At 54.7% G+C, this 12,989-nt stretch overlaps 1 protein-coding gene across 2 annotated transcripts in view; it reads left to right on the top strand.

Moving 5' to 3' along the window:
- Positions 1-12,989, top strand: part of PLCG1 (phospholipase C gamma 1) — a 36,865-nt gene that overhangs the window by 12,872 nt on the left and 11,004 nt on the right. For both annotated transcript variants that reach the window (XM_049650780.1, XM_049650779.1), the window contains exons 2-12: positions 7,827-7,979; positions 8,095-8,188; positions 8,347-8,394; positions 10,894-10,978; positions 11,075-11,158; positions 11,392-11,426; positions 11,629-11,701; positions 11,805-11,906; positions 12,197-12,315; positions 12,402-12,487; positions 12,562-12,682. In XM_049650780.1, the coding sequence (XP_049506737.1) occupies positions 7,827-7,979; positions 8,095-8,188; positions 8,347-8,394; positions 10,894-10,978; positions 11,075-11,158; positions 11,392-11,426; positions 11,629-11,701; positions 11,805-11,906; positions 12,197-12,315; positions 12,402-12,487; positions 12,562-12,682 (1,000 nt within the window). The remainder of the gene's footprint in view (positions 1-7,826; positions 7,980-8,094; positions 8,189-8,346; positions 8,395-10,893; positions 10,979-11,074; positions 11,159-11,391; positions 11,427-11,628; positions 11,702-11,804; positions 11,907-12,196; positions 12,316-12,401; positions 12,488-12,561; positions 12,683-12,989) is intronic.

The following is a 12,989-nucleotide window of genomic DNA, read 5'->3' as shown; positions in this document are numbered from 1 at the left end:
GGCCCCAAGTTTCCCAGCCTCAAACCTTGTCTGTAAAATGGAGGTAGATAGCTACCACCCCCCCACCCCGTCCCCACTTTTGACTTCCTCTCCGGTGGGAGCTGGGAGCTGCTTCTGACTGTTTCTGTTGGAAAGTAAGAGGGGGAAGGTCACAGTCTCAGAACAGAGGGGATTGGGGGATCTGAGGGGAACTCTCCTTCCAGAGGCCTTGAGCAGCGTGGTGACTGCCCATTCCATGCCCCCTGCTTCCAGCTTTGTCAGGTGTTTTTCCCACCTGTGCCTAGGTTCTGTCCTTGCCTCCCTTCCAGGCACCTCCATCCTTCCCCTTTGGAGGTCTGCAGGCTGTGAAAGCTGTATCTTCTAGTTACAGCTGCCTGGGGGCAGAGTGTCTTTGTCTCTGGTTCCCTCTGAAGGGGGCTCTGGACTGCAGTGCCTGCCCTATCCTTGAGCTGCACGGGAACTTGTGTAGGGGTGACAGAAGTAGGGGGCCAGGAATTGGGCACAGAGTAGTTGCTTCCCCTCGTGGCTTCCTTCCTCCATCTCGGCATCCTCTGAAAGAGAAGGGTCCGTTCCATTTGTGTTTCCATCTGTGTTCCCTCTCCCTGCATGTGTAGTTTCTTTAGAGGGTAATGAAAGAGGTGGTGGGGTGGGGTGGGGGCAACTGGGAATGGCCCATTTGTGTACCCCAGGCTGTACTTGGAAGGGCTAATGATGGAAGAGCATTTGGGGAGAAGATTTTTTTTTGAAGATTTTATTTTTAAGTAATCTCTACAGTCAGTGCAGTGCTAACTTAACCCTGAGGTCAAGGGTCACATGTTGTACTGAATGAACCAGGTGCCCCACTGGGGGAGATTGTCCATCTCTCTGGACTTGGTCTTCTGAATCTCCTGGTGGCCTTTGCTTAGAGCCAAGGAGGGCAGAGTGCTGAGGGAGCCCTGCTTTTTCTGTTCCTCAGAGCTCCACTAGCTTCCTGTGGTTCCCATCAGCTGCAGCAACCTTTGTGTAGGGACTTCCCAGTATTTCCAGATAGCACTGGCCCCCAGGGGCCATGTCTCCCCCCTCCTTCCCAACTGTGACCACTTCTTCTTTCTTCTATCCCCATAGTAAACCTCACCAACTTCTGTATTTGCATATTGGTTGTAGCTCCTCTGCCTTTGTTGCCCCACTGCACCACCTCTTCCAGGAAGCCATCCCTGATACCATCTTTGAGCATCTTTGGTCTTTGCTGCCTTTGTTAGATAACAAGCTTTGGAGTCTAACTCATGTGTTAATTCTTGCTCCTTAGCACTCTGTAAACATTTTGAGTCCTCCCAGGACCTAGGTTTTGGGAATGGAAAGAGCCAAATGTAGTATCTTCTTTGGGAGCTAGCTCGCAGCCAGTGACCTAGGTACCTGGAAGCACTAGACAGTGTGACAAGAGTGGCAGAGCACTGGGTATGCCACTGGACTGGGCCTGATGGAGAGAAGGTGGGCCTGGCATGTGCAGAGGCTTGGAGGGAGGAGTGTGGGCTGAGAGCTGATGGGCCGGGGTCCTTGCAGTTTGCTGCTTTGATTGGACCTGGCCCCTTTGGAGGAGGGTTGGACTTTCCCCAGCTTCCCCCAGCGCCCTCTGCAGGCTAGGCACACAGGCCTGGAGGAGATCTGGAAGTCCACATACCACAGGTGGGAGTAATGAAAACCCCCAGACCTGCCCAGATAACATTCACTTACCTCTTTCAAGCTCTCTGGATTTGGAAAAACAAACAAACAAAACGTTCATACTTACCATGAGTTGTAATTCTTATAAATTGCAAAGTGTGTGTGTGTATAATATATTTCTGTATGAATAATTTTTGCAGTTTCATCAATTAGCTTGCCTTGTAAAAGGAAAAATATTTCATTGAAAGCATGTTTCATATCCAGAAATTTGTGATATGGGCCACTTCCTTCTGTTTTTTTGTTGTGCTGGTGGTGGTGGTCTTGGCCATATGTTCATCATTTGGGGGGGTTAATTTTCAGTATGTCATTCTCTTTCTGGTGAGATCACTTTGGTGTCTCTTATTGACATCTCATAGTAGCCCAATGAAGAAGGGGCCAGTAGTGGTGATCCCAATTTGCAGGTGAGGAAAATGAGGCCCAGAGGTGGGGCTGTGCCTCCTGCCTGCCTTTCCAGTGTTTGGTGTTCATGATCCTTCTCTGTACATCCTCCTTGCCCGATGGGTGGTTAATTGACCAGTAGGTTTGGAGGACCTCTATCTTTGTAGGGCTGTTTGGAAAGTGGCTTCACTGGGGGCAGGAGATGCTAGGATACTGGTTCTTGACCAAGAATCTTAGGTCTAATTTAGAATCTTGGATTTGATGCTGGGCTCCCCTTCTCCCTGTCCCAGGGCCTACCATGGGTAGAATGAAATCTGCTATGGATCAGGATTGGCTGGTTCTCCTGAGCCATATTCATTAAGATACCCTGATAAAGGTTTGGTGCCTCCCCGCCCTTCCCCCCCCCCCCCATACCCTTTCTCTTCTCTATTGTTCCTGTACTGAGCAAGAGGAGGGCTGGTGGGGCACTTGTGGCTCCACCTGATGTCTGGGAGGGGTTGGGGAGCAGGATTCTAAGACCGGAAGCAGCTCTTCCCTCAGAAGAGCCTAGCATAGACAGGTCCTCTATGGTCATTGTCTTCAACCCCTTCTCAGGCTGCAAACTGGCTGCCTGTCATTTAGCTTGTCCCCTTCATGGCACCCTCTGCTCTCCTCATGCAATAGATTGGGTGCTGTCCCAGAGTTAGGGACCTACTTTCCCACAAAGGCAAGTTCTAAGCTGGCCCTGAGAGCAGCAACAGTACTCCTTGTTGTTTGTCTAGCTACCCACCTCTCAAAGTGCATGGGATCAGTTCTGGGGCTCAGATGAGGAAACTGAGGCTCTTAAAGGGAAAGTGACTGCCATTACTGGTATGTCCAGAAGGCAGTTGCTCTTCAAGCCTGCCTGACCCAGCCATTCAGCATTGAGTAACTGCTGGTCTTTAGTCTCTGTGGCAAGGAGTCTGTCCCTGGGCCAAAAGAGGAGAGAAGGGCGGGGGTTTCCTTGTCTGGTCATGCAAGCTTTGGTTTTGCAGATTCAGTCTTGTGGCATTCTGCCTCAATGCTTAGAGCTGGCCCCTGCCACCAGGCAACGAGCCTGTTTCCTTCTGCATAAAAATCAATCCAAGGTTGGGGTGGTCAAGGCAGGTCAAGGTTGAGTCTCCTCTGTGAATATCTTTATGTCATAGTCTGTTTGCATGTGATGGTCAATTGGCTGTCCTAACAAAAACCTTCATTTTATCCATGGTCTGCCAGAGAGGAGAGCAGACTGAAGCCCAGCTATACGCTTGGAAACAGGATTTGAAAATTGATCTTTGTGATTTCAGATCTGTTTGTCTCCCGTTCTGATGCCGCACCATAGGGTGCATATGCCTCAGACTCTTGATGAGTGTGCAGGTGGGGTGCTGTGGCTGCTGTGGCTGCAGGGACTGCAGGCTCAAGAAGCAGCTCCTGGCTTAGAGCATGTCTGCGTGCACTGATCTGAACTTTGGTCCCAGGAGCCCTACTCCTCCATGGTGTCCCATCCCTGTGAACTCCTTTTTTGAGCTAGGGAAATGGCTGCTTGTATTCTTTCCCTTTGGCCGAGGCAGCTGCAGCCTAGCTTTACCTCTCCTAGGTCTGGGTTCACTCCCAGCAAAGCCCTGGCAGATGGCTGCATTGGTTTTCCCTGCTGCTGGCCCCTTGGACTCCATGTTAACACATTAGGCACATAGGCAGGCAGGGGTCAAAGCTCCTTCAGACATCACTGGGATCATTTGTTCCTGGCAAGGCCCTTACTGCAATACTGAGAGGTAAGAAGAATTGCCAGTTTACTAATGGGGAAACCAAGGCCGAAAGAGTGAGGGCCTGCCCAGGGCTGCAATTTAAGACCTGTGTGGTTCTCCTCTGCTAGGTGTGGGCAAGCCTTCAGGAAGGGGATGGTCAGGGCAGGCTTCCTGAGGGAGTGGGAGGAGGCAGATTGCCACAGGACCCCCAGGCTTCTGCCCGGAGTTCCAGGCAGCCTGGCCATCAGAAGGTCCTCAGCCCGCAGAGCTGGCATGTGATGCCAGTCCCTGGCCCAGGTGCAGGTTACCCCAAAGCCTCTCTTGAGAAGGGCTAGTCTCTATATCTTCGTGAGGATGTGTGGGTGATTAAATGCCCGGGATAGTTTTATCTTGTTACTGTCCACCACAGCCATGCTTGGAGTGGTGATACTCATGCCATTCCTAAAGCATGGGCCTCAGGAACCTGGTCCTCCAGCACACCATGCCTCCGGACAGGCTGAGCTTGGCCACATTGTGCTGATGGAACCCCAGGCCCTCTCAGGTTGGAGTGAGCTGGAAGATGGGCCTTTGTCATTGGTGAAAGCCCTACACTCTCTTGTGCCACACAGCAGCAGGGTGGCCTGGCCACAGTCCCCCTGGTTGTGAGATCCTGCCCCCGTCCTCACTGTCTCACTTCCCCGTTTCCAGCCTACCGAGGGCCTCTCAGTGCCCTGGCTTTTCTTTTCCCCAGTGTTCCTTGAACATTGTTTTCCCATGGTTGTGAGTGGGTGATGAGTGCTGGGTCGTGGGTCTCTGGAAACAGGGTGCTACTCTCCTGCTCTTCCAAGTAGTTCTCCTCTCCTCTCCAAGCTCCCAGGTCCTGGGAGGGTCTCTGTCCCTGCCCTTCCTGTTCTACTGCAGTTCTGACCCAGACAGCTGGGGTGGCTCGGCCTCCCCCTCCCCCCAGCTAAGGCAGAGTCCATGCCTGTCCCAGGGAGTCTCCTCGCCTGATGGCAGTCCCTGGGGGACCAGTCCTGGCTCTCTTAGGAAAGGAGACCCTTTCTGTGTTTGTCTGGGAGGCAGGAGGATGGGAAGTGGGGCTGGGAGGTGACATAGGATATGACTTTTAAGAACGTAGTAGAGCATCTCACCAGGCGTTACATCCTTTTTAGCCTGCTGTTGCCTTGATGCACTTGGAAGGCATCAGGACCAGGCTGGCACTTCCTTATGTGGGGGAAGTATAAGGGATCAAGTGTGGCTAAGCGGGAGCTGGGGAGACTTGGACACCTGGCCTGGAGCTACTCTGTAGCTGCTCGGCCTCCCTGAGTCTTGTCTTAGACAGGAGCCCATTCTGCCTCCAGCCTAGTCTCAGGGGAATGTGCCCAGGAGCACAGGACAGGACAGAAGTTCTCCCGGGCCTGCTGGCAGTGTGTGTGGGGTGTGTGTGTGTGTGTGTGTGTGTGCTTGCGTGTGCATGCACATGTGCTCGTGCACCCACACAGGGCTCCATGAGGCCTGGCCCCAAGCTTTCAACTGACCCTCTAGCTGCCTGCCAAGCAGTAGGCACGTCCTGGACTACTTCTAGTGATAGGCGGGCCGCTGAGAGGAAGGGCCCAGGCTGTGGAGCATGCAGGCCCTGGCATAGATGCATTTGTGTGTGTGAGGTTTTGTGCCTTTGTGAGAGGTGTGGGAGGGAATGACAGCAGCTCTGCACCGGAAAAGTGTGCTGGTTTCTGTTTCAAAGGGCAGGGTTTGTGGTTATTCTGCAGTTTCTGATCTGGGCATTTCCCCTGTTCAGCTCCTCCTTCCATCCTTGGAAACTATCTTCTCAGGCTGGGTTTTTGTGACTCAGTTCCCCCCACCCTCCCTGTTTCTACCTGAGTGTAACTCCTTGTTTCTAAACCCTCCCCCGCTTTTTGTGGCCCCTTCCCCCACCCGTGTGCCTGCTTTTTTCATTTGTTCATTCAGTCCTTCAGCAAGCCTGGCCTAGGGGGGGATGAGGAATGTTCTCTCTCTCCCTCTCCTCTCTCTCTCTCTCTCTCTCTCTCTCTGTGTCTCACACACACACACACACACACACACACACACACACACACGTATTGCCATGAGCAGTCATGGGTGTGATTGCTGTAGGATTCCAAGTTGGGTCTTTGGAGGGAGAGGATAGAGCCTGGGCGGTAGACAGTCCATCCTAGGGACTGGGATGCAATGGGTGATAAGAAGCACTGGCCATTCTTGCGCTTGGTCCAGCTGAGTTTAGATGGAGCAGAAAAGATGGGAGGGAAGAAGCTGGGGGTGTAAATCACTGGGCCCCACCAAGAAGGGCCTTGAAGTCCAGAGAAGGAGCATGTTCTCCTCCATGAGCAACTTTGGGAAGGATCAGAACAATGTTATTTTAAGGATTCAGAAAACTTAGGAAGGGTGGCTCATGGGTAAAGAGGACTTGGGGGTGAGGGCAGGGGTTTCAGCAGGAGGACCAGGCCTAAGGGGTTGATGAAGGCAAGGGAGCAGGGAGTGAGGTCCAGGTAGAACCAGTAATGCTCTGATGGGAGCAGCTGGGGTTGGGGCTAGAAGCAGTGCCTCTATTTCAGGTGGGATAGATGAGGCACACCTGTGGCTGGAAGGAGAGGAAGAGGGCCCGGTTCTGGACCCCTTAGGGCATTCAGCCAGAATGGTGTACGGTTGGAGCTGGGAGGGCACTGGGGTCCACGGGGGTGGACCCTAGTGTGCTAGAGCTACTCCTGGCTCCAGATCTTCTGGGCCAGTCTGGGTTGAGAGCATTTGAAGGGGCTGTAGTGCCAGGGCAGTGCTCAGGGAGAGTCCTCTCTGGTGGTAAGCCAGGCTTCTTCTGTTTGAAGAGATCTTCCTTAAAGCCGTCTCTATCTGGCTTGGAAAGTCTGCCCTCTCCAGGGTCGCAGCCGGCACCGGGCTATCTGATGGGTGTGTGGGGGGAGGCAGCCCTTCTCTGTGCTGCGCAGTGCTAGGGCCCTCTCCAGGCCTGGGACTAGAACCTGTGCCCCAAGCATACTTTGGTGAGGGAGCAGAGGAAGGGAGCTTGCATTGAATGAGCTCCGGTGTGCCACATACAGGGCTGGGCAGTTTTGGCTCTTAGGACTTCTGATCTTACCAGCACCCTCACTGTTACTTGTTACCTGTGTTAACAGATGAAACAGTGGGGTCAGAGCGTTTGTCATTGTGCTGAGGTCACACAGCTGGTGGGAGGTAGAGCTGGGATTCTGGTCCAGGCAGTCTGATCCCAGAGTCCATGTATGTTTTTCTACCACCCTGTTTACTAGAGAAATTCAGTCAAGCCCTTGGCCTTATATATGGTAAAACTGAGACTGGAAGAAGTTAAATGAGTCACTTGGCATCATCTCCCTTATTAGTGGCTGAGGCAGGTTGTCTGCCATTCGGGCCCCTGTGCTTCCCCAATATGTACTGTGTCAGGGCAGGGGAGCACCAGGCCCTTTGACAGTCAGGATGGGGAAACATTCCTTTGGATACCCACTGCCAGTCCTCTTGCTGAGACTTGCTTGGGCATGTCTTTTCAGGGGTACATCAGTCCCCTGGGCCTGATCCCTCATTTCTCCCATGGATCCTGAGACAATTTGGGTCTTCCTAGCCCTGCCCTGGGACTTTACAGTTTGGTTTGTGTGTTTTGTGTCAGGAAATGGTCCTCACAGAAGAACAGCCTTAGTCCCCATTTCTCTCTCTCTTAGAGTCCAGCTTTTTTCCAGGTCAGAGTGACCTGCCTACATTCTCAGCAAGGGAAGGTACACAGGATGGGGCTGTCTGCTCCCTCAGACAGCTCAGCTTTTAGTAGAGGCCTGTCCTTAGGCTTAGCCCAACTCTCTTTTACCACCTAGTGGGACTGTGAGCATTCCTGGCTCTGCCCCTGGACAGGGTGTCTCTCTTTGCCATCCTTCCCTGAGGGAGAGTATGGGAATGAGTGAGGAAACCAGGCTGCCCTCATTTTGGTGTGGACTTGGAGACCCCAGCCTGATCTTGGTCTCTTCTCTGTCTTCCTAGTTGACATTCGAGAAATCAAGGAGATCCGCCCAGGGAAGACCTCACGGGATTTTGATCGCTACCAAGAGGATCCTGCTTTCCGAACAGACCAGTCACACTGCTTTGTCATACTGTATGGGATGGAGTTCCGCCTGAAGACCCTGAGCCTGCAAGGTAGGAGTCCAGGGTCTGGAGGAGGTGTAGGGGGTAGTTAGAGGGAATATCTACTGGCTCCTGGCTCGGCAGGAAGTATGTGTCCTCAGTTCAGCTCTTTACCCCTTGATCACAGCTACATCTGAGGATGAAGTGAACATGTGGATCAAGGGGTTAACTTGGCTGATGGAAGATACATTGCAGGCAGCCACACCTCTGCAGATTGAAAGGTAAGAACCACCCCTGATGTAGTTAGGGTTGGAGGCATTAGGTTCTAGGGAGCAGAGGCAGGGACACAGGCCTTTGTGTGCCCGGACACTGCCTACTGACTTCCCCAGAACTAGTCTGGCTGGAGAAGTGTTCTCACTTCAGGCTTCTCTTCCTCCAGGTGGCTGAGGAAGCAGTTCTATTCGGTGGATCGGAATCGTGAGGATCGGTAGGTTTTGAGCTGTGCCGGTAGCCCAGCAGGTGGGTTGGGGCAGCCAGAACAGTAGCCATATCTCTGAGCAGCTGCTGGAGAACCAGAGGACCCAGGGAGGCCTGCCTTTAGCAGAGCTGGGGGGCAGGCGAGTGGTTCTGGCACAAGTAACTTCCTGCAGAAAGCCCTCTAATGGCCTTGGTGCAGGCTAGTGAGAGAGGCCAGGGACTATAAGCTGTGTGCCCTGCCGCTGGGGACAGAGACAGGACATGGAGAACTGGCTCTGGGTGTCCTACAGAGAGGGTCAGGGGCCTGTAGTGTGTAAGGGGGTGCCTTCTGAAGCTCGTGCCTTTGAAGCTGTCCTGTGACAGAGGGGCCAAGGAGAGGTGGAGGACAGAGATCAGGTCATGGTAAGGGCATTTGACTGCTGCTGTGAAAGAGCTGGAAAACCACAGAAGGTTTTGAAGGGAGGCATCTGGTGACCTGACTTGAGTTGCACAGGAATGCTGGTGCCTCTGGAGAGTCCAGGGCAGGGCAGAGCCGGAGAGCTTGGCCAGGGAGCCCCTTCAGCATTCCAGGTGGAAGATGAGAGTTTGAGTGGGCGGGGGGAAGGAAGTGGTTGGATTTGGGCTCTAATGTTTTGTTTTATTTTTTTTTAAGTTTGTTTATTTTGAGAGAGAAAGAGGGAGAGAGAATCCTAAGCAGGCTCCGCGCTGTTAGTGCAGACCCCGACATGGGGCTCGGTCTCAAAAACCCTGAGATCATGACCCGAGCTGAGATTAAGAGTTGGATGTTTAACTGACTGAGCCAGCCAGGCGTCCCTGAGCTCTGCTGTATTTTGAAGATAGAATCCAATAGAATTTCCTACCATTGATTTTGGCATGCAAAAGAAAGAGGAGTCCAGGATAACAGTAAGCTTTTTGGCTGGAGCATCTGAAAAGGTGGGGTTGCCATTGACTGAAATGGGGAAGGCCATGGGAGGAGCACATTTGGGGAGCTTACGGGTTCATTTGGGGTGTATTAAGTTTTATGACGCCCTTAGATGTCCAGGTAGAGCCATGGAGTTGGCAGGTGGGTAGAGTGAGTTTAAGGGAGAAGTTGGGGCAGGAGATGTTACCTCAGGAGTATAGAGATGTTTCTTCTACAAGCCATGAGGCTGGAGATCACCTGAGGTGGGGGGTGGGGGTAAGCATAGCCTGAAAAGGGAAGAGGGCTAGCATCTGATCCCAGGCTGCTCGGACACTGGGGATTCGAGAGGTGAAGAGGTGCTGGCCAAGGGAAGTAGCAACTCGTGAGGTAAGAGGAAAACCTGGCGGGGGGTGGGGGAGTGGTGAGTTTTGGAAGCCTGGGGAGGAGGGAGTGGTCGGCTGTGCCAGGCCTTGTCAAGTGTGTTGAAGACAGAGAGGTGCCCTTTGGACTTGACAGCACAGAGGTTGTTGGTGACCTTGAGGAGTGGAGAAGCGAGTTCAGGGAAGGAAAGGGAGTGTGGATGGCTCCTTCAAGGTGTTGCTGTGAAGGGGAGCAGAGAAGGGGGTGGTAGCTGGAGAGGTTAGCTGGGTCAAGACAAGTGTTTTGGTCAGAGAGATAGCTTGCTTAGCTTGTAATGCTAATGGCAAAGAGTCCACAGAGGGAAAGCTTGGTGATGCAGCAAGTTTCCTAACCTGCAGAGCAAGGACCCTGACAGTCTCCCTCCTGGTGACTCGGGGTCAGAGATGAGCCGGTGCCTGCAGAGAGCGGGCACTTGCTCAACAGCACTTGCCAGCACCAGCTAAGACCACTCAGTACAGAGGTGGATCCTGGAAGGAAGTTTTGCTGCTGCCTGTCAGGCTCCTGAGCAGGAGGAGGGGAAAGCCCCCCTTTCCCCCATCTTTTCCATTCTGCTGCCAGGGCCCAGCAGTGTCCCCTGTCCCCAAATCCTGGGCCCCGGAGGGCAGGGACGGTTTCCCGTAGGACCCCAGGAGAGTGCCCAGTCACCAGCAGTGGTAGTTCACTGAGCAGGCCCTCCCCCGCCCCTGCTACCACCACCAGTTCTGGGTATTGAGGCACAAACTCCCAGCATTCCAGGGTGACTGGGGAGGAATCACTGTTGAGCTGCCCCTCACAGGGAATATGTGAGTAAGCTGTGCGGGGCCTGGAAGTTCAGCAGGGGGAGGCTGCCTCCCTGTGTTCTGGGTGGACCAACAGCCTCTGGGAGAGCCTGGGGGACTAGAGGTACAGGCTTGAGTGCCTGACACCTAAAGATTGGCTCCCCTCCCCCATCCTGACCCACTTCCCTGGGCCTGTTTGCTCCTTTCTTGCCAGAATCATGGCCTTTTTCTTTGCTCAGATGAGGAAACTGAGGCCCAGAGAAAGGAGGGGACTTCTCTTGGTCACCCCAAGGATTGTGATTTAGTCTCCCCATCAGAAACATAGGTCCAAGGGTAGTGCTTACCTGTCCAACCCCAGGTGGACTCAGCCCATAGGTCAGAGGTCATGAGAGGTTGGGTGATGCCACTGGGGATGTCTCTCTTTCCTCAGTATATCAGCCAAGGACCTGAAGAACATGCTGTCCCAGGTCAACTACCGGGTCCCCAACATGCGCTTCCTCCGAGAGCGTCTGACGGTAGGGAATTCTCAGGCCATCCACAGGCAGGCAGTGGGGGCAGCCCGGGCGCCCCTTGCTGTGGGCCTGACCGGAGCCCTGTCCTGTGCCATGCAGGACCTGGAGCAGCGCAGCAGTGACATCACCTATGGGCAGTTTGCTCAGCTGTACCGCAGCCTCATGTACAGCGCCCAGAAGACGGTGCATGAGCCACCTGCCCTCCCATGGCCCCTGCCCCTCCTTTCCCACCCCAGCCCCCGCCCTGCTTGCCTCAGCCCTGCTGCCCCGCTTGAGGGCTTTTGGGTGCCATTTCTCCAGCTCTTCTCCTCTTGAGGCCCACCCCTGTCTGTTGCCCCAGCCTTTCTTCCTGAAAGCCCTTTTCCCACATGGCCTCCCCAGGGGCTCTCACTCTGACCAGGTTCTGTCTCCTGCAGATGGACCTCCCCTTCTTGGAAGCCAGTGCCCTGAGGTTTGGTTCGAAGTGGGGCGGTAGGGTTCTCCCCTGGTCCCTCCCCATATAGGTGGGAGGCATTGGGAGGGGGTGAGCCATGCGGGACCCTTTGGGGCAGCTGTGCTGGCCGGGAGCTGGGCTCTGCCTTCCGAGGGGCCCCTCACTGTCTGTGGGCTGTGCCAGCCAGCTGGCTGCCAGGTACTTCCCTTCTTCCCCACAGGGCGGTGGAGCGGCCGGAGCTCTGTCGCGTGTCCCTTCCTGAGTTCCAGCAGTTCCTCCTTGAGTACCAGGGGGTATGGCTGGGCTCGGCGGTGCCAGGGCGCCTGGCTGGGGGGTAGGGACTGGGCTCGTCACGGGCCGCGTCCCGTGCGCTCCTCACCACCCCACCCCCACCAGGAGCTGTGGGCCGTCGACCGGCTTCAGGTGCAAGAATTTATGCTCAGCTTTCTCCGAGACCCCTTGCGAGAGATTGAAGAGCCGTACTTCTTCCTGGATGAGGTGAGCCCTGCCTTTCACTCGCCAGAATGGGGGTTGCCGACCAGAAGCCCACCTGGGTCCCAGGAGCCAGATTCTCCTTAGGGGTGCTAGCTACCTCGTTCCCCTCACCCCCCCCCCCCCGGCCCCCCCCCCCCCTCTTCCCCCCCCCCCCCCCCCCCCCCCGCAACACACACTGGTTTCCTGGCCCACCACAGTAGACCATGAGCATCCTCTCCTTCCCACCACTGCCATGCCAGCAGATTGGGGTAGGGGCTCACTCTGGCTTTCTTTTCCTGCCCATTCCTGGACAGTTTGTCACCTTCCTGTTCTCCAAAGAGAACAGTGTGTGGAACTCACAGCTGGATGCAGTGTGCCCAGAAACCATGAACAACCCCCTCTCCCACTACTGGATCTCCTCCTCCCACAACACGTGAGTGCCTCCCTTGGGCCCCACCTGGCCCACCCTTGGGAGGGAGGCACTCACCCAACCACGCTTGCCTCTCCTTCCCTGTCCAGATACCTGACCGGGGACCAGTTCTCCAGCGAGTCCTCCCTGGAAGCCTACGCTCGCTGCCTGCGGATGGGCTGTCGCTGCATTGAGTGTGCGTGAGGGCCAGGGCTGGGGGAGGAGGTTGGGGGGGCCTGCCCTCTTGACTGTGGTCATGTTGCTCCCCAGTGGACTGCTGGGATGGCCCAGATGGGATGCCAGTCATTTACCATGGACACACCCTTACCACCAAGATCAAGTTCTCAGACGTCCTGCACACTATCAAGGAGCACGCCTTTGTGGCCTCAGAGTGAGTGGGAGAGAAGGGAGGAGGGCTGGGGTCAGCTTGGCTCCAGCTCTGTCCTGTGACAGAGGGTCCCCTCCAGTGCCCTGTCCCCATGCCCCATTTTTCTTTCGTCCTCTTGCCGTTTGCTTGACCCATTCTTCCTAAGCCTCTCCCTGTTTCTTACATCCATGGTCCGCCCTCTTCAATGGTTTTTCTCTAGCCTGTGGAACAAACTAAAGCTCTACCCGTCCGCAAAAAATACTTCCTTAACCCCAGTGGTCTCTTTAGGCCACTGTCCTACCAACCCCTTTCCCTTCACAGCCCAGAGAGT

Source organism: Panthera uncia (genome assembly GCF_023721935.1).
Source record: "Panthera uncia isolate 11264 chromosome A3 unlocalized genomic scaffold, Puncia_PCG_1.0 HiC_scaffold_11, whole genome shotgun sequence".
NCBI classification, from domain to species: Eukaryota; Metazoa; Chordata; class Mammalia; order Carnivora; family Felidae; genus Panthera; species Panthera uncia.
The sequence above is the reverse complement of the archived record's forward strand: the minus strand, read 5'-3'. Positions and strand labels throughout refer to the sequence as shown.